The 25,819-nt window shown below is 37.1% G+C and overlaps 1 protein-coding gene across 1 annotated transcript; it reads left to right on the forward strand.

Moving 5' to 3' along the window:
* Positions 1-10,443: 10,443 nt before the first annotated feature.
* LOC131062005 (bifunctional levopimaradiene synthase, chloroplastic) lies at positions 10,444-14,611 on the forward strand. The gene is made up of 15 exons (XM_057995847.2): positions 10,444-10,601; positions 10,695-10,751; positions 10,855-10,940; positions 11,077-11,395; positions 11,526-11,709; positions 11,818-12,035; positions 12,126-12,246; positions 12,338-12,450; positions 12,564-12,796; positions 12,887-12,999; positions 13,101-13,199; positions 13,353-13,568; positions 13,649-13,787; positions 13,881-14,129; positions 14,249-14,611. Exons 1-15 carry the CDS (start codon positions 10,490-10,492, stop codon positions 14,540-14,542), a joined length of 2,553 nt encoding a protein of 850 aa, XP_057851830.2. The 5' UTR covers positions 10,444-10,489; the 3' UTR covers positions 14,543-14,611.
* Positions 14,612-25,819: the final 11,208 nt, after the last annotated feature.

Consider the following 25,819-nt stretch of genomic DNA (forward strand, 5'->3'; position numbering starts at 1 on the left):
GGAAGGGGGCAGTTCTTAGCTAGATGTAAGTACCAATAAGCTATTTATAGTGATAATAGATTCCATTTCCTTACATTTATATGAGAATATTTTTAATTATTGTAGGTAGACTTCTTTTTATCTTACACTCCTTCCTTATCTTAAGTTTGTTGTTTCTGATTTTGATTTATCATCTCTGATAGAAAATATGATGTTACTTTCCCAATTATGCAGAAACATTCACTAGCCTTTCCATTTGCAACCTACTATTTTGGTAAGACTTATCTTTCTCCACTTGCTTGTTTAAACTTTCTTATTGCTTCATTTAATTGAGCGTCTCTATTTGTAAGTCTAATATTCCTCAATCAACCCAGTTACACAGCAACAACAAGACAACCGTGACAATCCTTCATACTCTCAATGGTATTGTCAACCTTGCAAGGTGACCAAATATAATCTATTGTTAGTAAAATGCACACTTAAATTTATATGACCTTTTAATAATCTCTTCAAAATGAATGGATTGTATATTAGGCTTCCTTTATAGATGCTTTGATGGAGATTTCAAAGTGACACAAAGACCTTACTATCAGAGTAGACATTTCTCTTAGGTATCTTATATAATGTTACTCTCCAAGCATACACATTAAATCATGTTCTTTAGTTTCCTTATTGTAGTTTCTTACTTTCAATTGTTTTCCTTAATTAAGGTTATGATTCTTTTAGCTCAGGATGCTTTGATGGACCTTCTAAACCAAAACAAAGACCTCACAATCAAACCACAAATTTTCTCAAGTATTTCATTTAATATTCATCGCTTGTTTAAACTATCTTATTACTTGATATCATTAAGGATTTCTAATACTAACTCTAATGTTTCTTAGTTCATCTGGATCTCTCTTCTCATTGTCAGACAATCAACTCCAGCTATGGTATTATTAATATTATCTATTGTCACTAAAATTAACTTTTAAATTTTCATCGCCTTTGACTGATCTCCACAAAAAGAACAAATTATATATTACTTTCTTCCTCTATAGATGCTTTGATAGAGCTTTCGCACCAAAACAAACACCTTACAATCAAAGGAGACATTTTCTCAAGTATCCTATTTAGTCTTTCTCTCCAACTATGTAGATTAAATTATGAGCTTTAGTTTTCTTATTGTAGTCACTTATTTTTATCTGTTTGTCTTAATCTAGGTTTGATTGAAATATCTTTGTTTTTCCCTCTATAGATGCTTTGATAGAGCTTTGACACCAAAACAAACACCTTACAATCAAAGAAGATATTTTCTCAAGTATCCTATTTAGTCTTGCTCTCCAACTATGTAGATTAAATTATGAGCTTTAGTTTGCTTATTGTAGTCACTTATTTTCATTTGTTTGTCTTAATCTAGGTTTGATGGGCGTTCTACCCCAAAACAAAGATCTTCCAATCAAACCACAAATTTTCTCAGGTTTTTCATTTACCATCCCTCTACATTCAAAGTCATTAAATTGAGACCCTCAATTTTCTTCTTTTATCAAAAATATCACATACAATTTTGTTAATATTTTACCTTGTTGCTTTCAACTATGCAGTTTATGCATCTCATTGGCTTGCAAGACATGAATACTAGACTGCAGAAGAAATGATTTGTTCCAAAAGCTATTTTCATGATTCACATTGTCAGTAGTATTAATTTTGAATCTTTGAAACTATCAATATATTTCTTTTTTTACTTAAGTTAGCATGAGATTAGTTGTATTTTTCTTGATTTCCCCATTCCTTATATAGCATAGGTATACCAAGTACCCCCAAAAATTTATGTTGCAAACATTAAGTCTTGTTCAATGTATCTTGCTCTTTGTCAATTTGCCATAATGGTTGAACTTTGATTTTGTGTTTGTAATTTTCCACAAAGGGAATTACAAGATGGATTTGAGAAAATATAACACAACTTTGCATTATCTCCATATTTGTTTGGAGAAAGAAAAGATTGTTGAAGGTATTATTTGCCACTACCATGCAGGTTTCCCTATCTTACTGTATTCTTACAAAAATTTGTTCATTTTACATGTTTGCTATCCTACAGTAAAATAGGGAAGACTCTTTAATATGATTTCCTTTTGTCATATATTCTTAACGAATTTCAATGATTTGAAATGGTATTTACTTGAAATCCTATGGCGGTTCTCACAAATTAGTGTTGGCTTCACAAAGACAAGGAAATGGTTAAAGAAGACAAAGTTGCAAATATTGACTAATGTAGCTACCTACATTGTACTCCCTTATAATTTAGTCCACATTTTGGGCCCTTACCTTAGTGTGCATCTCCCAATGCCTAATTAAGGCCCGATTATGCTTATACCATGCAAATTTGGCCTCGTCTTCACTTATTCATTGCATGGCCCCTTGTCCTCACCCCAAAATAGGGTAGGACCAGAGCATGGCACTTTGGGTCCTCATTGGGACCAGAGTGCCATGCTCTAGTCCCCCTTAATTGGGCCCTGTCTTGGCCCCCTTTCGCATCTTAAAAAATGAGTAGGAAATCTCTCTGTGTGTGGGCCTATGTTGAAAAATTAATACATTTTTCGATGGGAAAGTATATGAGAAGGTTTTCCCCTCTCATTTGCATACATAGGATATACGAACATCATGTTGTTCACCAAAACTGATTAACCTAAGATCACCTGCAAATCAATCTATGAGAAAGCCAATCTCAATCAATGAAATACTTCAGGCCTTGGACAACATAACATAGGATCCTAATGATCCTCCTACACTTTAGGTTCTGCTAGACCTAGGGGGGACACCCTTTGATGCATTGAATCAAACTCATTTACTCACATATTATAGCATCAATAAAAGCAAAGATATCTCATAAAAGGTTCAAAAAACAAGGAGGGTACTGCAGATGGGCTAGATCTACACTTACAACTCAACAATGTTTTGTAACATGAGATGGATGGACACCACCATAGAACAGAAAAACAAAAGATATTCTAATTTGATTTTAAATTTCTTGTGCAAATAACTTCCAAATGTAATAGATCAGTGCCTTCATCTGGGCATAGAGTCAATACAAATGGCCACAAACAAAATCCAAGTTGCAGATCAAATTCACTGAAAAGATATCCCTATATTAATGTCTGGCATTAATACATTCTGAACTTCAAATCAAGAGATCATACAAATCCAAACATTAATTCAGAATTCACAATTTCTGCTCATTGAATTTAAATCCTTTATGTAAAGGATGCCTAAGAACAGGAATTACACTCTCCCTTGGAGAAGATAAATTCAAAATCCCTTGAAGACTGAATTTATTGAAATTGAAAAAATGCCTGAAGACAATCCAATGGAAATGTATATATGCCTTGCATATATATGGCCTGCAACTAAGAATTTGCAGCTAAACGTATCTATTCCATGACAGAAAGAATGAGAACATCAACAATTACAACCCATAAAATTAAAATGCACCAGACTGGAACCCCTCCTGGAAATCTCCCTTAGAGAATTTCTCAAAAATTGGAACCCTTACAATTGAGAAGAATTGGGAATAAGAAGAGGAGGGAAAAAAATCAGATCTCATCAGAATTTGCCAAGTGTCTTCTTTTTCCTTAACTGCAAAAATATCTCCTTCCTTCCCATGGAAACTGCTCTCGAAATATCCCATATCTGTTGAAACTACTCCATAACTGCATTCCTCATCCTAAGAGCTTTCCGGTGATATATGATACTTTCTATTTTGGGCAAAAATGGACCTCTGGGTGAATTAATCATTTTTATGCATCCATCATTTAAATTTTTCATTTTTTATATAGTTTTCAACTATATATTTAACTTTGATTTTTACCAATTTTTGGCTCCTGATGCCCTACCACATGGTAGCCTCCGATTGGCTGATAGGGTCCATTGGGCGCTACCTCAGATGACACCTCATCAATCTGCCCCTTGTCTACCACGTCACTGCCACTTGTCAGCCACCTCAGCACCATGTCATTGCCACCTGTATGCCACCTATCTGCCACATCATCTTTCGTTGCTTCGCAATGGGTAATGAACATGCATCTTTCCTTCACGAATCCACGCGCACCATTGGATCTCGCTGAACATGCTCGATCTTTAGCCTTCGTTTTTCGCACATGCTTTTCGCTATTTCACGAAGGGTATTCTTCGAGCATCTTCCCTTTGCAAATCCACATGCACCGTTAATCTTCTCTGAAACTGCACGATCTTTAACCCATCCGTTCTCTGCAAAACTCACCTCGAGATCCGTGCCTACGTGGGGTCCACCTAGTCGCCACTCAGCCTCCTTGGTCACCTCTGTTAATTTACTAAGTTGTCATTAGTTTTATGTTCAAAGTCATCCTATATACCCTAGTCGGTTAATACTACAGAAAGATTCAGTCGGTAAGCACTAAGGGTGTCGGTTACAAAAGAAAGGCTAGTCACCGAGATGATATATACCGAGCTATCTACCAAGTAACTTTCCTATGTCCACCAAGTAACAAAGAAGGTACACCGAGTTAATCTGAACCGAGTGGAAACGTGTTACCAAATTCAATGAACCTGGACACATATGTGGAAACGTGTTACAAGATTCGAGAACAGGGAACCATTATTTCATAGGGAATTGCACTTATAGATTTTGTATGATTTTGAGGAAGTTTATCCAATGAAATAATTTCTATGTTTATTCATTCGATAAAACATGTTTGCATAATCGATGTATGAACAAGATCACCGCCTTAAGAGATCTATATAAAGAGTGATTTGAGTATCTAAGAACAAGAAGAGAAAAGAGATGGTGAGTTGAAGATAAAATCTTATGATAAGATAAGATGTGATGATTGAACAGAGGTATTCAAAGGTCACCGAGAAGGTTTTTAGAAAATAGTTTAAGGGACAGAGAATACAGAAGAGGTCATCGAGTTGATCTATCAATTACCGAGGTATGCTATGAGCATGGTAATTTCATATTGAGCACATAGAGTCTGCTATAACATTTCAGATGTAAAGTTGCAGATATTTTGTAAAAGATTTTGATTGAATTATTTTGAGTTGTGTTAGAAACCTTTAACAGGGTAAAAGACTCTAACAAGGTCTATAAATTGTAAAGCCTTTAACCAGGTGCAACATTTTGTAAAAGTGTTTGTAAAATCCTTTAGCAAGGTAGATCTAAAGATCTTGATACTCCTAACAGGGTAAGCTATCAGAAATAGCTAAACATGTAGCTCTAACCAAGCAACCTTTATTATTGCAGTAGTGAAGTTGTTGGTGCCATCCCCACCGCAGTTTTTCTCTCTAACCAAGAGTTTCTGCGTAACCAAAATCTTTGTGTTATGGAGTGAAATGTGTATGGATGTAATTTCTATAATTGTGTTTTGGCTTTATGTATTATGAGATCAACTATATACAGTTTATGTTTATCAATAAGATTGTTTTTAAAGAAAAGTTTTGAAGTACTGATTCACCCCTCCCCTCTCAGTACATTAGCTTTCATTGTTGGACCTAACAACCTCGAGAAGCATGCCCGCATGCGTGGGGTCTGCCTTGGTCGCCTAACCGACACCATCCGTCAAAAGCCTCTTTAGGCTTTGACATTATAGATGGGTGTGTTATTTCTTTTAAATATTAGAAACTCCCATTTCCCAGCGAATGTGGGATAAAGCAATTCGCCTGGGACTATGTATTTTTGAAGATTTTCATGCCCAAACTGGCAATGCCTTTGCTTTGAAAGTTTTTTAACTTCAGACTAAACGCCTTCTTCACTTCTCCAATGATATACATCTGCAAAGAGGACATTGGCATCATGGCAATTGGTTTGCATAAAGATTTCAACTGTTTTCACTTGCCTTTCTCCATTGCGCAGGGGAGGAGCTGAGCTTCAAGATTTTAAAACCCCCTTTCAACACCACACATGGGGAGAACATTGGCTTTACCACTGCCAATTTCATTCTGAAACTTAATGCCTCCCAACATCCACGCACAGCAGGGAGGAAAGAAGTTTTTGAAACTGCCAATGGCATTTGCTAAGAAGTTTTCTGATTTTATGCCACTTCAATTTACTGGCACGTGAAGGGAAGACTGCTGCCAATACACCTGCTATTTGCATTTAATTCATTTGGAGCTGATCACACATGGAGGGAGGATTCTGACTGACATTTCACATGCCAATTGCAATTTGCTTTAAAGATTATAAATGCCCCCTTCCAGGCACGTTGCAAATCTGGAATTCTCTGTGCCTTTAACAAGGTTTCACATGGAGAGGAGGGGAAATCGTTTTGCAATTTTTTTTACCAGGTAAGGGAAGATTGGCATTATGCATTTTCCAATTTGCATTTGATTTCTACGGTCTTTTCAACCACCATGTTGCCTTCTGCTGAAAGCTTTAATGCCCTTGCATTAGCTTTAAGTTTCATTGTCTCCTCTCAAACTCCATGCCATATACCAGGGAGAAGGAACTAGCTTTATGCTGACTAATACACTTGCTTGGGGTTTAAAATGTCTTTCCAACATTTTCCTGCTCTGATTTTTATCCGCAAATGGTGGAAAGAAAGTTCCATATGCATCGCTGGTGCTATGCTCCAACCTGGTGTTCCTCATCAAATTTATTTAATAGCTCTAGCCTCAAGTGCATTCTCATTCTTTCATTACTCTCTCCTAGAAAACTTGCAAGTACTCTACTCCAACTATGGATTTCAATATCATTCTGGAATTGCTCAAAGGGCCAAGTTGCCAGTAAAATTAGTGCATAGGCATTTATCCAGGTCGGGCCCCAAAGTGGGTCCGGCTAAAAAAAAAATTGTTTTCATGCAACTGACCTTTGAAATGCCTCAGGCACCTTAAACATACCTCTAGAATCGATCGACACCATTTTCGGATCATTAAACTGAGTTTTGCGACTTTCAGGCGCCTGCGCCACATTTTTGTATTTAATTGCGAAGACATAATTTTCAAACTGGTCAAAACACCTTTTTGGACCTCGCCATCTGATAGGCATGTACTCTGATATACAAGCATGAACTCTACCAAATGGTTTTTCAAGACGAATCCTGAGTGAAGAGATATTAATTGTCAAAAATGACCAACTGGCTTTGTCGGCATTGCGGACTTGATGAAGTCAATGCGCAGGCAACTCATGATGCCTTTCTTAAAAATATCAAACGACCTCCATAGACCCTCAAATCTGAGACATAGGTACCTTGAAGTACATATCAAATATTTGAATACTCAGTTCTACCAAAAGGATGATTGGGTGCAAATGGTACGCTCATGAAAAAAGCTACATTAACTGATATAGCAATGAAAGTATGGATCATTGAAACAGATGGCCTAAGAAACCCTTTTGAAAACCGATCAAACGGATTGGCAGGAGCTTGAAACTGGAAAAATAGCTTGTCATTTATACCAACAATAGCCCGGAACAAACATTCTGACATGACACTCACTGAGGCAACTTTTACACTTATGCAAAATAGAGCTCCGATTAGCAGCTGAAACAGGGACTTGTCAAAACATACAAACTGCAAATAGATCGAGCTTGGTAAACTGAGAAAATGGATTCATGAAGACTTGAAATTTTGCATGCTGACTCACTTTTATGCATAGAATTCAATCTATTTTGAATTTCATCATGACAATCAATAGGGAAAAAGATATAAACACCCAAAGTAGGCTACTTAGTAAATCTGCATATGTGCCTAAAATGCACTTTCAACTCACCCCTTGAAATGGGTACCTGATAAATTGATCCAAATTGAAATTTGAAAGTTGCACATCACTGCATAGGCCAAATGAAAGGTGTAGGACAAGTTTACAAAGCCTTACCCCTTGAAAATCAACTGGCTTCATTTTACCCCATCTCTAACTAGGCCACCTGAATGAGATTAGGTGCCTTTCTGAAAATGCGAAAGCAAAATTTTGAAATGGGCCTCAAAACTTGACTCAAATTTAATGAGTCCCAACACATCATAAGAGACGAGCAAAATTATAATCATCAAGCATTCAAACATTCATCATCAAGCATTTTTAGAGGTCTTCAAGGCTACATTCTTCATTCATTAATTGTGGAGCATAATTACATCATCCATTTGCAAGCATGTGTGTGTGAATAGGGTTTTGTCATGTTCATGTCATTTCATACAACATATGTGATTACATTCAAGAAACAAAGCATCATTATCAATCATTCCAAATTTGAGGTATATCTTTTCATTATTTATTTCAGTATTTATAATATTTCAATCAAGGTTAATTCCTTAATCGGGGTTTGAATTAGGTAAGCCCATATTGCCAACCTATTTCCCTTTCTTTTGGTGTGTAGGAAACATGTATGGAGTTGCGATCTTCAAAATAGGCATTATTTGGAGGGACGAATCAACTCTTTTTGGTGTGTGAAAAATTAGGAGGACTAGAACGACAAGCGCTCTGGTCCCAACATTTTTGGAGCTTTTTCGAGGATCAGGTGCGAATCTACATATACTGCTCATATCCAAGTGTGCGCCTCAATTTGATGACTGTAGCTCATTGTTTCTGCATTTTTACCTTCATTTTCAACACTTTTACCTAATTTCAACATTTCAACTCATAAAAGAGGGCAAATCAACATCATTCCCTTGAATCCAATTAGTATTTTTGGCCTTATCATGATTGATTTATGACTAATCTTTAAATTCATCCCTCTTTTGAATGTAATGGCAAATTAACGGTTTTCATACATCTAATGGTGAAAACCCTAATTTTCCACCTATTACAACTAACAATCAAAATGTCTACCAAATTACATGAAAGATGGACAGTGTGGTATGCCCCTGTACCTTTCCATTGATTGATTTGATGTATAATGAATGTTAATTTTATTCCTTCACCATGCAAATTCCTCTTTTGTTTTTCAGTGTTCTATTTCATTGAAATTATTATGATTCATCTCATGTTACGGGCTTCTCTTTCACAAAAGAGAACCAAAAACCGTTAATATCAATCTACCCATTCAGTTGGTAAATCTTATTTGTTACTACTTTCTAAGTTCTTTATAAAAAAAATGATTTTTATGGTCTGCTAAAAACAAGTTATTCTTATATGTATTACTCCTTTTACATAGTCATTTCTAAGATATATTTTAATTTAGCATTTAGTCTCCATGAATGGCAACACACGACAGTTGGTATTATATCAAAGGATGTTTTAATCAATCCCAAAGAAGATACATTGTGTGCCACATACACCTTCAAAATGTTGAAATCCAATTCCACAAATCCAACACTGCCACAAGATCCCAGAAAAAGAAAGGCAAATCTCTAAACCTTTACTTTCACTTTTAGTGCATCATTTTCATTCATTTCACTATGTATACTTTCTACATACAAACATATTGAATTCTGCTCTTTCTTCCCCTTATTGAAGTCATTTATTTTCAATTCTTTGTCTTAATTCATGCCCTAATTTTTTCAGCCCAACATACTTTGATAAAGCTTTCAAACCAAAATAAATACCTTACAATCATTCCACACATCTACTCGGGTATTTCATTTAATTTAATTATCCTTTGCAGTCTAACACATTCTATTATGCTCTTTATTTTACTTTTTTGCCTTCACTCATTTTAAATCGTCTATCTTTGTTCAGTGCATGAAATCTAGCCTTTGCCACTTAAGCAGACTCATAACTTCTTTAAGATGGATCAAAAAAGAAACTATGAGCACCTAAAGTTCCTCTTAGAGACAAAATGCTACTTGTAACAATTCTTAAAAATATCCATGACTAGATACAATTATTTATTGTATTTATGAAAGAAACTTTCCTAGATAAATGTAATATATTTTATCAAATTTCAACTAGATTTATCTATTTCATGTTCATTATAGAGCTTACATATGTAAAAGCTTTTAACATTTCTCGATTGTTATTATCTTATTAATACAATAATCATCTTGAAGATTGCTAGCCTATTGCACACACAAAAAAACATGCAACTGCTAGTATTAATAAGCTAATATTAACAAGATCCAAGTACTTAAGAATTCAAAAATAAAATGATTAAGAATTATGTAAGGCATAATTGGTTATCACATATCCCATTACAATCAATAGTTTAAGAACATGGTGTCCCACCCAAGGCTTCACACAAGCATTGTCTTTAATGCTGAATAATTACACAAAACATTCATCTTCCAATAAAACATCTTCAATGGGTAAATTGTAGTGTACTTTAGGATTGTCTTAGTTTTAACTTTTATGTGAAGATAAAAATTTAAGTGTTCGGACCACCCTCCTTATAGAGAGTGATATATGGACGATGTTTGATGGCAATATATGAATACAATTAAATACAAGTACATAAGCTGAAAAAAAGAATGGCCACTGACCGACTTCAAGCGAAAATGTTGACCAGGGCATATTTGTCGTTGGGAATCTAATTGGGATTTTGGCGGGGCATGTATTCCTTGATAATATTAAGGCCTCTTCATCCTCATCCTCATCCTCATCCAGTCGACTCCCAAGTCTTGTAATTTGTAAAATGGCGATGGCCCACACTCACAGAATCTGTCCGCGCCTCAATTTCATTTCCAACTCCACACAACGCCTTTCCAACACTGCCCTTCTGCCTTTTACAAATTACTCGCGCTTAGGTATTTTTTAACTGTTCGCCTCTCTTCTTCTAACTCAAACTACTTGTAATGAAAACTTGATTAGTAAGCATTGGTTTTTTCAATTGTCTGCAGATTGCCACAACATGCCGTCTGCTGTTGTTGTTGGTGAGAATGCGAAAATTCTACACGGTAACGCCGACCAGAAAACACCCATCCTCTGTTTGTTTTTTTGAGTTCAAACTTATAAACTATTCGGGCGATAAATAATAATTCAGGGCCATCATTATTGCAGCTGCAGCGACAGCGCATCTGGAGCCTAAAATCTATCCTAATGCCAGGAAACCAGATTATGTTCATTCTAACGTAACACTGGAGGAGGTATGAAATATAAATTTATGTAGGTTCCCCTTCCCAATTTAGACGGATCGACATTTGACAGTACATTTGGCGACCTTTAGTTAGATGTAACAAAATTGGGAGATCACAAAATCTAATTGACTGTTAATTGTTTCAGGCACCCTTGGCCTTGGATGAGATGGATAAGCGAATAGAGGGATTGGTTGCGGAGATAAAAGAGGTGTTTAATTCAGTGGAAGATGGGGAAATTAATCCGTCTGCATACGATACTGCGTGGGTAGCGAGATTGCCTATCATTGATGGCTCCGCCGAACCCCAATTTCCCCAATTGCTGGACTGGATTCTTCACAATCAGTTACCCGACGGTTCCTGGGGAGAGGATCGTCGCTTTTTAGCATGTGATAGATTCCTCAATACTCTTGCCTGCCTTGTTACTCTCACCTCCTGGGGCGTTGGAAACAATCAAGTGCACAGAGGTAATTTCAATTTTTCTTTTCTCTCCTTTCCATTTGGGCAACGCCTATCCAGCACATTAAATTACCATTCAAAAATAAAAAGAGTTTTACCCTTAAATAGATGAAGAGCTTAATTTCTGGGCCATGGCAGGTCTTGTTTTCTTAAGGAGAAATACAGAAGAAATGATTAAAGAAGCAGTAGCATTCGGCCATCATGGATTCGAGATGGTTTTTCCTGCACTGCTGAAAGAAGCCAAACATTTGGGTTTGGATCTTCCTTACGAGTTGTCTATCATCGAGCAAATAAACGAAAAGAGGGACTCCAAATTGAAAAAGTAAAATTCTACCCCATTCTTTGCTCCAACTATCTGTGATATGTCTTGTTTTAATGCACACTTATAAACTAAAAGATGTAACTGATTGTTTAAGATTGCGTGAATTAGAGCATCTGTTGAAGAGCTCCACACCCATCCCACAGCAATGTTGCAGTGTCTGGAAGGCATACAAGAAGTAGTCGATTGGAAAGACATCCTGAAATTGCAATCCAAGGATGGGTCTTTCTCAGGCTCGCCAGCATCTACAGCTTGTGCATTTATGCACACCAGAGATAAGAAATGCCTACAATTCCTGGCGGGCCTTGTGACAAAGTTTGAAGACCATGGTAATTGTTGTCTTTAGTACTCGCGCCTTAACTATTAAAGTATTATTGAAAAGAGTATCGACTTCTAAAACTAAGTTGTTGGAATGGCAGTCCCCTGCATGTATCCAATGGATATAGCAGAGCGTTTGAGAGCCGTAGATAGTGTTGAACGTCTGGGGCTTGAACGCCATTTCCAAACAGAGATCAAACAAGCCTTGGATTATGTGTTCCAGTGAGTAATAGCATCTTCTCTGTTTGTGATTTTTCTTCTAAAAATCCAACATTTTTTATATTGTTTTTACATCTTCTCATTTGTATACTAGGTACTGGGGCGAAAGAGGCATTGGATTTGGAAGGGAAAGCCTGGTTCCAGATATTGATGTCACAGCCACGGGCTTCAGGCTTCTCAGGATGTTCGGCTACACCGTATCTTCAGGTATACATGTGTTTGTATGCAAATGATTTAGATGGGTACTCGATGCAAATTTAATCGAGTTTTTAACTTCCAGTACTAGGTCGGTCTTAATCTCTATTAACTTTAAATGGCAGACGTTCTACAAAACATTAAAGGCGAAGCTGAAGAACTCTGTAAGCTGTCTGATAATGAAAACGGAGCAGGAGTAATCGAAATGCTGAGCCTGTATAGATGCTCACAGGTTAACTTTCCGGGAGAAAATGTAATGAGAGAAATAGGTGCATTTGCCAAAGATTACTTGGCCAAATCCCTGCAAAGCAACAACTTTTCTCAGGCGACGGCTATCAAGGACAACCTTCGCCAAGAGGTACTGCGAATCGCTTCCTTTCCTGAAATATTACTGCTGAACTTGATAAGAATTGTAATGACTGGCGATTTTGCTTCCTCCTTTATCCAGGTTGAATATGCTTTGTTTGCTCGATGGAATAGAAATATGCCTAGGCTGATGACTAGAAATCACATAGAAGTGTTTAATCCCGATGACTCTTGGCTGGGGAAGACATTATATCAGTAAGATACAGTTTCTGACTATAAAGGTTTTATATTTGTATAGTCTGATCACATTTCTTTGTATTTGAGATCGCTAATCCAAGCTGAGTGTACTCATGCAGAATGCCAAATGCGAGCAACAGCAAGTATCTAGAATTAGCGAAACTCGACTTCAACCGCGTTCAGGCTATCCACAGATCCGAAATACAACATATTAAGAGGTAAACTATGGAGCAGTTAAAAAGGGTCTGCATTTATTTTGAGAAAAAGCAGTCCCTGTTATGAAGACAGAGCAAAAAAATTTAATTTAATTTGTGTTTTTGCGAAGACCTTAGATGAAAGATATTGAGATGAGATTTATTGTGTTGTGAAAGATGGTACAAGGCTTGCAATTTCCCGCAGCTGGAATTTACTCGTCACAGAGAAGTGGCAATATACTGGACTGCTGCAGCAGTGATGCTTGAACCACAATACATCGATTGTAGACTCGCTTATGCAAAAGCCGGAATCATGGCTGTTATCACAGACGACTTATATGACACCTATGCAACTCTGGAACAGGCCAAGCTCTTCAACGAAGCTTTTGAAAGGTCGCTGCGTTTAATCCCCATCTCACTTTATCCGATTAATGAATTCATATTAACAATATTATCTTTTGGGCTGGCTGCAGATGGGATCCACTGCAAATCGAGCATCTACCAGAGGACATGAGAATAGTTTTCATGGGCCTCTACAACACTTTGATCGATATATCTGAACGAACGCGGGAGGTCCAAGGACGTGATGTGCTTCCTTACCTGCGCCAAAAGGTAACTTGTTTGCATTTGTCTTTTGGTGTTAATTCACTGGTTGTGTTTGAAATCGGGTGAGATGATGTGAAGTAACATTGAAATGTGGGTCAGTGGTTGGATCTGTTCTTGAGATACACAAGAGAAACAGAGTGGATGGAAAGGCGTTATTCGCCATCATTAGATGAATACTGGGAGAACGCGGTGGAGTCGATAGCACTGGGAGTAACGACCCTGACACCAATATTTTCTACGGGAGACGTTCTTCCTGATCACCTTCTCGAGAAATTCGACTTCCGGGCAGAGTTTCTCAATCTGGTCAGTCTCACAGGGCGTCTCATTAACGACGTCAGAACTTTCCAGGTGGGCCTTCCACTCCATGTTTACCCCCCCTTTTTTTTTGTTGTTGCAGGTTTGCGTTTTGAGTATTAGGTATGAAGGTACTGAAGAGAGAAGTCGTGTATTTGTATTTATTGGATCAGGAGGAAAGAGATCGCGGGGAATTGGCTTCATGCTTGCAATGTTACATAAATGATCATCCAGGATGCACGGAAGAAGAAGCCCTAAATTATCTGCACGGAGTGAATGAGGACGCCCTTACTAAATTGAACTATCACTTTTTAATGCGTGCCGACATTCCCAAGAGTTACAGAACGCTTCTTTTCAACACGGCCAGAGTAATGCAATTGTTTTACAGGAATATAGACGGCTTTCTTAACGCCGCCGAAGAGATGAAAGAATTCATTAAAAAGACTCTCTATGAACCCCTCCTCTAATAAATTCCTATGCTCTTTTAATGAAATTCCAATTCTCAACGTAAAATAAAATGAAATTCTAAAGTCTTATTTGTGTCTTTGTGAATTTACAACTTTTGAAGGTCAACACTGCATACCTACCCCCGAACAATCTAATAGATCTTTGTAAGATGTTCATAAACATTATAGTCAAGTTATAAGCTCTTAGTTTAAAAATGTAAATTGGAAATACATGCAAATAAAAATTTCTAATTAAGCCAAAATAAACCTCACATAGAACATACAAAGGAATTCAACATAAAGCAATAGCACAAGTAATCAAAACAACATTACCAATGAACTCTATTGTAGATTTGATTTGCTCCAATAATAGTTTGAAATGTGGATGATCATGCACAAAAGGTATGTATTTTGATAACATATAGCTAACAACGATGAATGGATGAAATGGATCGAACAACACTTCAATTTATAGATTTTTGGGAGAGGCAATGAATGGTGGAGATGTGATGGGAAGTGAAGGAACACAGATAGTCCACTAAGAGGAGGGGGGAAGGGGCGGGGGACGCGGGGTGTGTGGAGAATTAGTGGATATAAAAATTTAACTTTCTAAATAACCAGACACAATTTACTGAAATAAAAAATATCAACGCAAAGAAATGTTAAACACACATGCACAAGACAAGCACACACATGACACCAAATGTACGAGGAAAACCCAATGTGGGTAAAACCTCAGTGAGAAAAGCTACTAGAGTATACTGCTCTAACCCAGCCTAACAATGAAATATGTCTTGACTACAACTTTATGAGTACCAACCCAAAGGAGTACTAACCCCTTGTTTTATGGGAACCAACCCAAAGGAGCACCTACCTCTAATATGAGCACCCACTCAGATGATATACAATGAATAGGCATTTCAGTTACAATTAAAGTACCTTGTTACAAATGAGATTTTGTAACCCTTTGCTGAGCTCTAGACCTTTGATCTCTGCCTCTGCTACTCACAACAAACTCTCTGTCTTGCCTTTAGTTGTGCTCTCTATCTGCAGTTCTTTCCCTTTTGTCTTTAAAAGGTCTATGCCTTCTTTTCATCTTATATTCTTTTATGTCCTCTGCATCTTCATTCACTCACTATCTACAATTATACTCTATCCTGTTATCTATGTCTTTGTCTTCAACGGTCCTCACACCTAATTATTCTATGTGTATTTTCTTCTGTGTTCATACACTCTATCCTGTACACACTCACCGTTCTCTTATGCACCCACACACTCCACTTCACCATAGTACATTTATCATTTAGATGATCTCCACACTTACTCAAAAATCTCTTGCCATTGCCAGTTGTTTTTCTTTTCAAGCCACACAAAGAATTGGTCTTCCACATGCCTTGCAAACTGTTGGCTACTAACATTAAATGCACCATTTCCATCTTTGTGTTTAGATTAGATTAGACATCCAACTACTATTTCTGGTAGCTTCACCTACAATTGTGTCATGTAGACATTAATTCAATTCTGCATCTCGTGGGGAAGGCCAAGCGATATAGATATATTAAAAAGTCTCTTTGTACAGTAGAGAGCCTCCTCACCAAATGCTCAAACTGATAGAAGAGAAACTTCCTTCAACAAGAAGCCTTCATGTTTAGCACGTATGTAGGTCAGCCAAGTCAACAATCCTTTAGGACTATTGAAATGACATACAACTTCGGTGAGAGTCAGTTTGAGTCTTATTGACACCCACATGTCTCCTTGATGAGGATGCACACTACCATGGTTTTTCACTGGCTTGTTTGGTTGGTGAAACCTTCACCAAGTCATGTCGAAAGTAATCCACAAGTCTCCTGCATGCATATTCCCTCAGATGATCAATGAGATAAAGGATATGTCTCGTCGATATATAATGTCACTTCAATGAGGTCTTCACTTCTAGAACCAAATAGACTTCTCTAGACTCACTTTGATATCCCTACGTCTCCTTGATGAGGAAGCACTTCACTGCTTCATTGACCAATCGGTGAGACCTACTCATGTCACCTCGACACCCACTCCATACTCTTGATCGAAGAGACATTCGCATGTCACCTCTACAAGATCCATACTCTTGATCGAAGATACATTCACATGTCACCTCAACGAGCTGCCACAACACTTTATTGAAGAGACATTGCCAAATTGGTAAGACCCAAATCAACTCTCTTTGATGGCATAGCGTCTCATTGACGTATCCTGCTTGAGTTGTGCTCTAAGTTGAGAAGCAAAAAGCATGTGAGCTATTGCTTACTTGAACAACACACGTAGGTCCATAAAAAGACTAAAAACGACCACCATACTACTATTGTAGGATAAATGGTTAAAACCATTTAACGCACAAGTTTGTCTATTTTGCACCAAGTCTATCTTTTCTGCCCGATTGCATTGATTGATTCTCTGTCCTTTGTCTTCTTGGCATCTCAAGAAAAATTCTCTATAATGTGCACAGATCTACGTTGTAGTCCAAGAGCTTCTTTGACTTCTCTGTCCAAATGCAAACTCCATGATGTGTTCAATCTTCTCTCAGACTGTTTGACATAAACACATACGCTGGTCTTGAATAGGCATCAACTCTGTCAACTTAGACTACATCATCTATGTCAAGTTACATTTCATCTCTAAGACACTCAACTTTGTCTGTTAGCAAGACAATATGTTGACATCAATGGCAATCCAATGCCAATAGGAAGATCAATGGTGGAGGAAGAATGAAATGGCTTCAATAAGATAGATGAAAGAAGGGATGGTTGTGATGGAGGTTGTTTGAATGTGAAGGGCTAAGATGCACTTATAAAAAACAATAACTTGCTGCAACGATGAGGGAGGTGGGGGACAAGTGTACGTAGGACCCCATTTATTCTTGAAAGTTGGTGGATAGAATATAGCCATGATTAAATAATAATTTAATTATTTTAACCATTTGAGGTGGAAAATAGGTACAATTAAATAATAAATTTATTTAATTATACAAGATGGAAAAGAGATTAATTGGATGCAAGACATTAGGTGAAGGAGATTTGACTAGATGATGTAATTAAATAATAAGATTATTTAATTAGTGGACTGAATTTAACCATAACTAAATAGTAATTTAATTATTTTGGTCATGTGAGGTGAAAAACGAGTGTAATTAAATAATAAATTTATTTAATTATATGAGATGAAAAAAAGAATAATTAAATAATATAGGTGTAATTAGGTACAAGGCATTAGGTAAATGAGATTTGATTAGATTGTTGGCAACGATGCAACAAACTGAGAGGGGGGAGGGGGGGACGGGGGGGGTGAGTGAAATAGTTTGCTCATAAATCTTAAATCAAACTCAAATTCAAATCTAATAATTAACAATGAAAGCACAAATCAATACCACATCAATAACACACATAACACCAAGATTTTTGATGTGGAAAACCCGATTAAGGGAAAAACCATGGTGGGAACCTACCCACAATGAGATAATACCCTGTTAGGAGTAAATGAAATATTACAATGGGGAATGCACATGCATTTGGTACACTTCCTAGAGCTCACTACAACCATCACGAATGTCGCATAACACGAAGAGCACCACTGGATCAGGAAATGATTAATGACACGCACAATGATCAGTCCAGACCATCAACACAGATATAAGACGATCTCGAAACATCCACAAACAACGTAAATTACCACAACAATAACCGCAACATCACCACATACTAAAATCTTCAACATCATTATATCGAACCTCAAGAACATCAACTATACTAATTGTCAAACTAAAAAATTTACTTGCAGACCTCCAAATCATGAACCATCTGAATTGAGGATGCATTTGAAAGTCCCAAATACTCTGCCAAATACGCAAACTAAGATATTACACTTCTGGAGCAATGCGGAGCAGAATCCAAAACACTGAACAACACAGGCAACTATAAAACCAACCACAATACCAGATCTCATAACTTGATCAATTCATCATGCAGACCTCTGCAAATGGGAATGAACCATCTACAGACAACATGTCAAAAACCCTTTAATCTGCAACAACTCATTTGCAACACACTGGCCAAACCAACTCATACAACACTGGGACATAGAGGAATATGTTGACATCAATGACAACATTTAACACATCATTCTAGCAAACTTCTTAGCAATATCCAACAATCTCCCCCTTTGGCATTGATGGCAACATATGAATGTGAAAAACAATCAATGCAAAGAAATAAATTAGCATCCAACAATCTCCCATAACTCTCAACAATCTCCCCCTGAGATCATGCACAAGATATAGAAGTTTTTCACATGCTCTTCTTCCCCTTTGACATCAATGCAAAAGACACATATATATGCTCTTCTCCCCTTAACCATATAATCTCTCTCCCTTTGACAAACAACCAAATCTGAACAACTGAACCACAACACTGACTACTCCCCCTGAGTAGCAGCCTCACTCATCATTCTGGATCACAAGATATCTCTGTGAAATCCACCAGAGTGATGAAACTCCATGCATCTTAGTTCTCATCAGGAGGGGCAATCACCCCTAGCTTCTCTCTAAGATACTCAAACGTATCCTTGGGCAAAGGCTTCGTGAAGATATCTTCAATTTGTTCCTTTGTAGATACATACTCTAATTTGACTTCCTTCTCATTCACCTTCTCTCTCAAGAAATGAAACTTGATTGATATATGCTTGGTTTTTGAAAGCAACACCAGATTCTTAGAAATGTTGATAGCACTTGAATTATTATAATATATAGTAGTAGGCTCATCAAAACCAACTCTGATATCCTTCAACATGTGTTTCATCCATACCACCCGAGTACAATTGCTAGTAGTGCAACAATGTATTCAACTTTTGCAGTAGATAAAGAAGTTGCATTTTGTTTCTTACTCATCCATGAAACCAATCTCTTACCCAAGAAAAATGCACCACCACTAGTACTCTTTCTGTCATCCACATCACCTGCCCAATTAGCATCAGTAAAAGCACTCAAAGTAAAGTCATCATCTTTAGGATACCACAAACCAAAACCAAAACCAACTATCCCTTTCAAATATTTGAAAATTCTTTTCACAACAACATGAGATTCCTTAGGACCAACTTGAAATCTAGCAACAAAACACACAACATTCATAATATCTGGTCTATTTTGAGTCAAATACATCAAACCAAGAATCATAGATCTATATCTAATTTGATTTGATTTTGGAGAATCACCATCCTTAGTCAACTTACATTCGGTCACCATAGGTGTACCAATTGGCTTTGCATCATCTAAACCAAACTTCTTCAACAATTCCTTCACATACTTAGACTATGATATAAAAACACCTTTATCCAACTAAGTAATTTACAGTCCCAAAAAGAATTTCATCTCACCAATCATAGACATTGCAAACTCATTCTGCATATCATCAGCAAACTTCCTGTATAAACCATCATTTCCACCAAAAATAATATCATCAACAAAAAATTCAACAATCAAGATGTTATCATTATCAATCTTGAAGTATAGATTATTATCAGCAATACCTTTATTAAATTCAAGCTTCATCAAATACCTATCCAATCTGGCATACCAAGCTCTTCGGGCTTGCTTCAATCCATACAATGCTTTTTTCAATCTGCAAACCATATCTTTTTGATATGTCAACTGAAAACCATCCGGTTGCTCAATGTAGACTTCCTCATCCAACTCACCATTAAGAAAGGCCGACTTAACATCCATCTGATAAGCTTTGAAATCTTTGTAAGAAACATAAGCAAGAAATAATCTAACAGCTTCGATTATAGCTACCGGAGCAAAAGTCTCCTCTAAATCAATTCCTTCCATTTGAGAATAACCCTTACAAACAAGTCTTTCTTAATTCCTAACAACTTCACCTTTTTCATCCAACTTATTATGAAATACCCATTTAGTTCCAATTACTTTTTTATCCTTAGGTCTAGGTGTTAGTTCGCCCCAATTTTCATTAAAATTTCAAATGCGGAGATTGCCTTTTGGTGTTTCTTTTCCCTTTCAGTCATATATTTGTTGGTATTTTGATGATGTTTAGTTATGTTTGTCATTGATGGACACACACTTATTTGATGAATGTGTTATTCTCAACCGGTAGTTGTATGAATAGTCTTTATTTGATTGAAGACTATCGGTGTTTTAAAGAAGAAGCTTATCGGTCAAGTGGTATAAAGACCTCAAGTGGAATGGAGACCCTGAGCGTCAGTTAATCTTTTGATTAGATCGAATATGATCAAGTTTTCCAGTCTTCACCTATTAACCGGTGATTGGTATATGTAATTAACCAGTATACATGTAATGTGTGATGAGTTATCACCAACGACACTTTAGCAGTGTTTATGTGTCGTGTTACCAAATGTGTCTAGATGCACTGTACCTAGGAAATTGTAATCTGATCCTATTGGGCCGACATGAAATCAAGTTCCTATTTAAGGATATCATGTCTAGGGTTTTAGAAGAAGAACAAAAGTTGATATGTGTGAGTATTCTGAGAGGAAAGGTATCTCGTGACTGAGATTGAGAGTGCAAAGCATAGAAGACTGAAGTAATGCTTGAATGCATTAACAGGGAGTTATTAGGGATCTAATCAAGCATATTGTGCTACTATCTAGATCATTCACTTGTTGATTACTAATATCTTCGACAAGTCTGAAACCGTTAACCGAGTAGGCCTAGCCAAGCCTATTGTAAATCCTCTAACAAGGTGGTTCATAGTTGTGGATTTGAAATCCTTTAACAGGGTAGTCTTTAATAGGACTTATCTCCTAACAGAGATCTAGATTCCTAACAGGATCTATTATGGTGAAGAACATTGTAAGACCTTAACCGGTCTGGTTACTATTCTGCAGATAGTTGACTTGTGAGTTCTACTCACCGTGGTTTTTCCCATTTGGGTTTCCACATCAAAATATCTTGTGTTATGGTGATTGTGCTTTTATGGGTGAATGCTTTATTTGCTATTTTTCTTATTTATGTTTTAACCAGTTTATTGTCTAAGCTACTACACCAGTCTGCTGGAAAATTGTTTAAGAGTTTGGTTAAGTTTTTAGGCATACTAATTCACCCCCCCTCTTAGTATTCATCAATTGGTATCAAATCTAACCTTTCCATAAGTCTAACCAGCTGAAAGGAGATATGGGAGAATACAATATGAGGGAACTCACTCACCATTTGGCTGAATCTGAGAAAGCCTATGATGAACTCAAGATCAAGTTTAAAGCCTCTTTAGTCAAGAGAAGAGAGCTTGCTGAGCAGTTGATGGAACTTACCGAAAATAGCTCCTCTGATGAAGCAGACATGGATGCCCTAGTTGGAGAAGTGGAGAAACTAAATGAATCCAAAACTAGCCTAAGGAGGGAGTTAGAAGGACTGACTATCAGGATGAGTCAGGAACTGGAAAATAGGAGAAAAGTTGAAGATTTGGTAAAAGACAAGGAGCATGAAATCTTTAAATTAAAGCAAGAAGTTGGTACCATTACCGCTTATCTATAGGAGGGTAAAAAAGAGAAAGAAGAAATGCAAGCTAAACTGAATGCAACTTTCTCTTAAAATGAAACCTTGGTGAAGAACAATGATGCCCTTTCCAAGGAACTTGCTGAGACCGAAGAAATACTTGCTAAGTTCAACCGGAGTGCTGTCAAGTTAGAACAAAAATTGGAATTAGTAAAACCATCAAAGAATACCACTGGACTTGGTTTCTCTGGATACGGGGAAGGTGAGACCTCTGGAACCAAGAATGATGCACTGAAGAAACAATCAACACCTAAGGACGATAGCGGAAGTAAAGGTAAGCAAAAGTTTAAACCTGTTTGCTTTAACTGTCTTAAGGAAGGACATACTGCCAATGTATGTAGGAGGAAGCCTTACAATAATTTTCCTTATTTTCAAAATAATGTGGCTAGACCTGGTAGATTTAATGGTCATTGTTATACATGCAACAAGTTTGGGCATAGAGCTTTTGAGTGCAGGCCAGTTATCAACAACTCTAGAAATAATCCACCAAGATCCAATGGAGCCGCCCCTAAACCTCTTATAAACCGGAACCCAAACTAGTATAGAACCCACGACCACCAGTCAAATTGTTGTGAAGCGGCAACCAGTTGGAGAGCAACTTGTCTAATCTATCGTGGTAGCGGTCACACTGCTGCAACATGTAGAAGGAAGAATGAAAATGTGAACACTGGACCATGGAGAACACCTGGAATGGTATGCTATCGCTACAACAAACTGGGACACACCACGAGAGCATGTAGACTGAGAAAGAATCCATTGGGAAACATACCAATCAACACTGAAGGGAAGATTGATATTGAAACCGTTCAAGCAGATATGGACAAAACTTGGAAAAAGAAATCTGAAGTGAAGCCACATGATGAACTAGTTTCCGCACCAAGTGTGGAAATCCCTGAATTAGTAAACTGAGCTTCAAAAATCTTAGGGGGAACATATCGATATAAATATTTAGAAACCCCTGGAGCATATCGGTAAGGCACTTTAATCGATAGCTGTTACCTATCAATTGACAGAAGAATTGAAGTGGTAAAAAGTAAAATTAGGGTTTGAACCCTAATAGTGATGCATTTATTATGGTAGGTGGGAGCGAGTTTAAAAGTGACTTTTGTCATCATTTCTACTTACCTAGCTACCGAAAAACTTCACTTAAGCTGAGTAGTGCAACCAGAGCAATTCATCTCGCATTCGAAAGAATTCAGAAAGAAATCTTGCACAAATCTTGCAACCGTTTCATACTATCAGTGTGAAAGTCAAAGTGGTAATCAAGCGTCCGGAGAAGTGTGTTTTGCTTGTCATCAGCAAACCCTAAAGCTCAGAGAATAAAGGTATTTCTCTTTGAAACATTCTTATCATTTGGAATCAGTTTGAAATGGCATCTGCATCTAATGTCCCCTCTAGTTCTACTGAACCTGAGGACACACCTGAGCTTCTTAAGATGAGATATAATGCCCTATCCCAAGTTCCTGCCCGAGTCATTGTCCAAGGTGATGTTACAGGATATATTGATTGTAAATTGGAAGACCTAGGGTCCCTAGTAATTCACTCCCAGTTGAGTCTGTCCTGTGGAGGTGATAAAAAGATTAAACCCGAATATAGCATAATAGAGAAGAAGAAATTGCACAATGTAGTTTAATTTCTCGAAGAATTTATCGAGGAACACATCAAGATCATCCTCAGTAGGGTTCATGGTGACCAAATGTACCTTGAACGAACACATGACATTACACCGGAGGCAATTCATGTCGTGACCAGATTCTGCAATAGTGGAGAAGTGCCCGTTCTTCGAAAAATCCCTAAAATGAAAGTAACGGAGCTCACTAGTTCAGTAAGTGATCAACGAGCAATGACTATCAATACCATTAGAGATGATTTGGTGAAATATGCATGTATGGTATTTGGGTACAGAATATTTTATGCTAGCAGAATGAATTCCATTCCTTCAACTGTAGTGCATGCCGCTTACAGAATGATAAAACAGAATGCAGAATGTGATCTATGTACCTGTATGAAGAATCAACTCTTAGAGAACCCAAAGTTGATCAAATCAGATAAATCTCGAAGGTTCAAGTTTGGTCAATTACTAATTGGTTTATTTTTCTACTTTCAAAGATACTTTCCTGGAGTCGGTGATGTTGAATGGTCAACTGATCTACCGGTTACCAGACAAATAAAGGAGAGTCTGCAAGCAGTAGGAACTGCATATCTAGAGACTTTGAACAAGTATTTTGGTGAATTCAAACTAAAAATGATCTAGAGAATGAGAATATCTGGTGATTTAGTTAAAGAATATGAAGATGACATCTGTTTCACCATCAAAATAGATGAATGCATAATGGAAGTAGTTGAACCAAGAAAAGATGTAGTTGGGCCTATGGCCTATGAGGTGGTAAATGATATATTGATAGGATACGCCTCAACCCTACTAGCCTCACCACTGGAACCCAAAAAGAAGAGGACTGGTACTTATTTAGAGAGAATAAAATCTAGTGAGGAATCGAAGGAGATAAAAGGTAAAGCAACACCATCGGCATCAGCACCGGTTACATCTGCTGCTAAACCCAAAGTGACCAAAAGGTCACCTGCTAAAAAGAAACCAGAGGCTATTCTGCAAAGGTGTTCAAATGAACATGGAAAACCAGGAATCACTCACCAGATCCAGAAGACTCTGAATTAGAGATAGAAGTAAAGAAGACAAGGCAATCTACCAAGAAAGTGAAGTCAATCGGTAATGTACCTACAATCTCTGCTCCGGTAAACTTAGATATTTCTTCTTACAAGCCTATGACACATTGTCAAAGGACCATAAAGAATATTAGAAGAAAATTCCTTAACGATTTAAAGGATTATTTTGATGATTTCAATGATAATGAAAAGGAGGAGGTTGAACAAGAACTCATTAAATATTTATGCATAAATGATCGATCACCTTCTGAGATTAAATCTATTACATCTAAATCTGTGTATGATTCTTTGGACAACAAATGGTGCATTGCTATTGACAAGGAGCAAGACATCAGGGAGAAAATTTTTGCTCAATATTTTCCAAATGTCTCTAATTTAGAATTGTTTGAACTCATTGATAAGAACAAAGGCATTTTCTTCATGCAAAAAAGAAGACTTCTGCTACTCGAAGGCAAATTTTCTGAAGTGGAAAAGACACCCATTTGAAGGTGAAAAGTGTTGTTGACATGTAAAGAGTACAAGAAGCTAATCGGCTGGCTGAACAAGAGCCTGATCTATCCACAACCAAACTTGATGTAGTCTTTGACAGTATGGGTGAAAGAATAGCAAAACAAAATGACCCCATTGATGTTGATGCGCTAGAAATAGAAGATATCACTCTAGATAAGGAGCAAGATGAAAAAGAAAGATTAGAGAAAGAAAAGGAAGAGAAAGCGGAAAATGAGAAACTTGAAAAGGAGAAAGCAAAAAAAGAAAAACAAGAGAAAGAACAAGCGGAGAAAGCACGATAGGAAAAGAAGAAAATGGAAGAAGAGGAAAAGAAGAAAAAGGAGGAAGAGGAGAAGAAGAGAAAGGAAGAAGACAAGAAAAAGAAAAAGGAAGAAGAAGAAAAGAGGAAAGAAATAGAGTAGAAGAAGGAAGAGGAGAAATAAAGAGAAGAAGAGAGAAAGAAACAAGAGGAGAAGGCTGTCAAGCTAGCCCACGAAAGAGATGAAGAGGAGAAGTGAAGACAAGCAGAGGTCAAAGCCAAAGAAGGAGAATAGATTCCTAAGGCAACTAGA

The sequence above is a fragment of the Cryptomeria japonica genome, chromosome 2, assembly GCF_030272615.1.
Source record: "Cryptomeria japonica chromosome 2, Sugi_1.0, whole genome shotgun sequence".
NCBI classification, from domain to species: Eukaryota; Viridiplantae; Streptophyta; class Pinopsida; order Cupressales; family Cupressaceae; genus Cryptomeria; species Cryptomeria japonica.

Bases quoted from the DNA above. Each gene is read 5' to 3' on its own strand.
- LOC131062005 (XM_057995847.2), top strand. From the start codon at position 10,490: ATGGCGATGGCCCACACTCACAGAATCTGTCCGCGCCTCAATTTCATT. The intron at 12,247-12,337 runs GTGAGTAATAGC...TTTGTATACTAG, and splicing joins GCCTTGGATTATGTGTTCCA to GTACTGGGGCGAAAGAGGCA. The intron at 13,200-13,352 runs GTAAACTATGGA...GTGTTGTGAAAG, and splicing joins GAAATACAACATATTAAGAG to ATGGTACAAGGCTTGCAATT.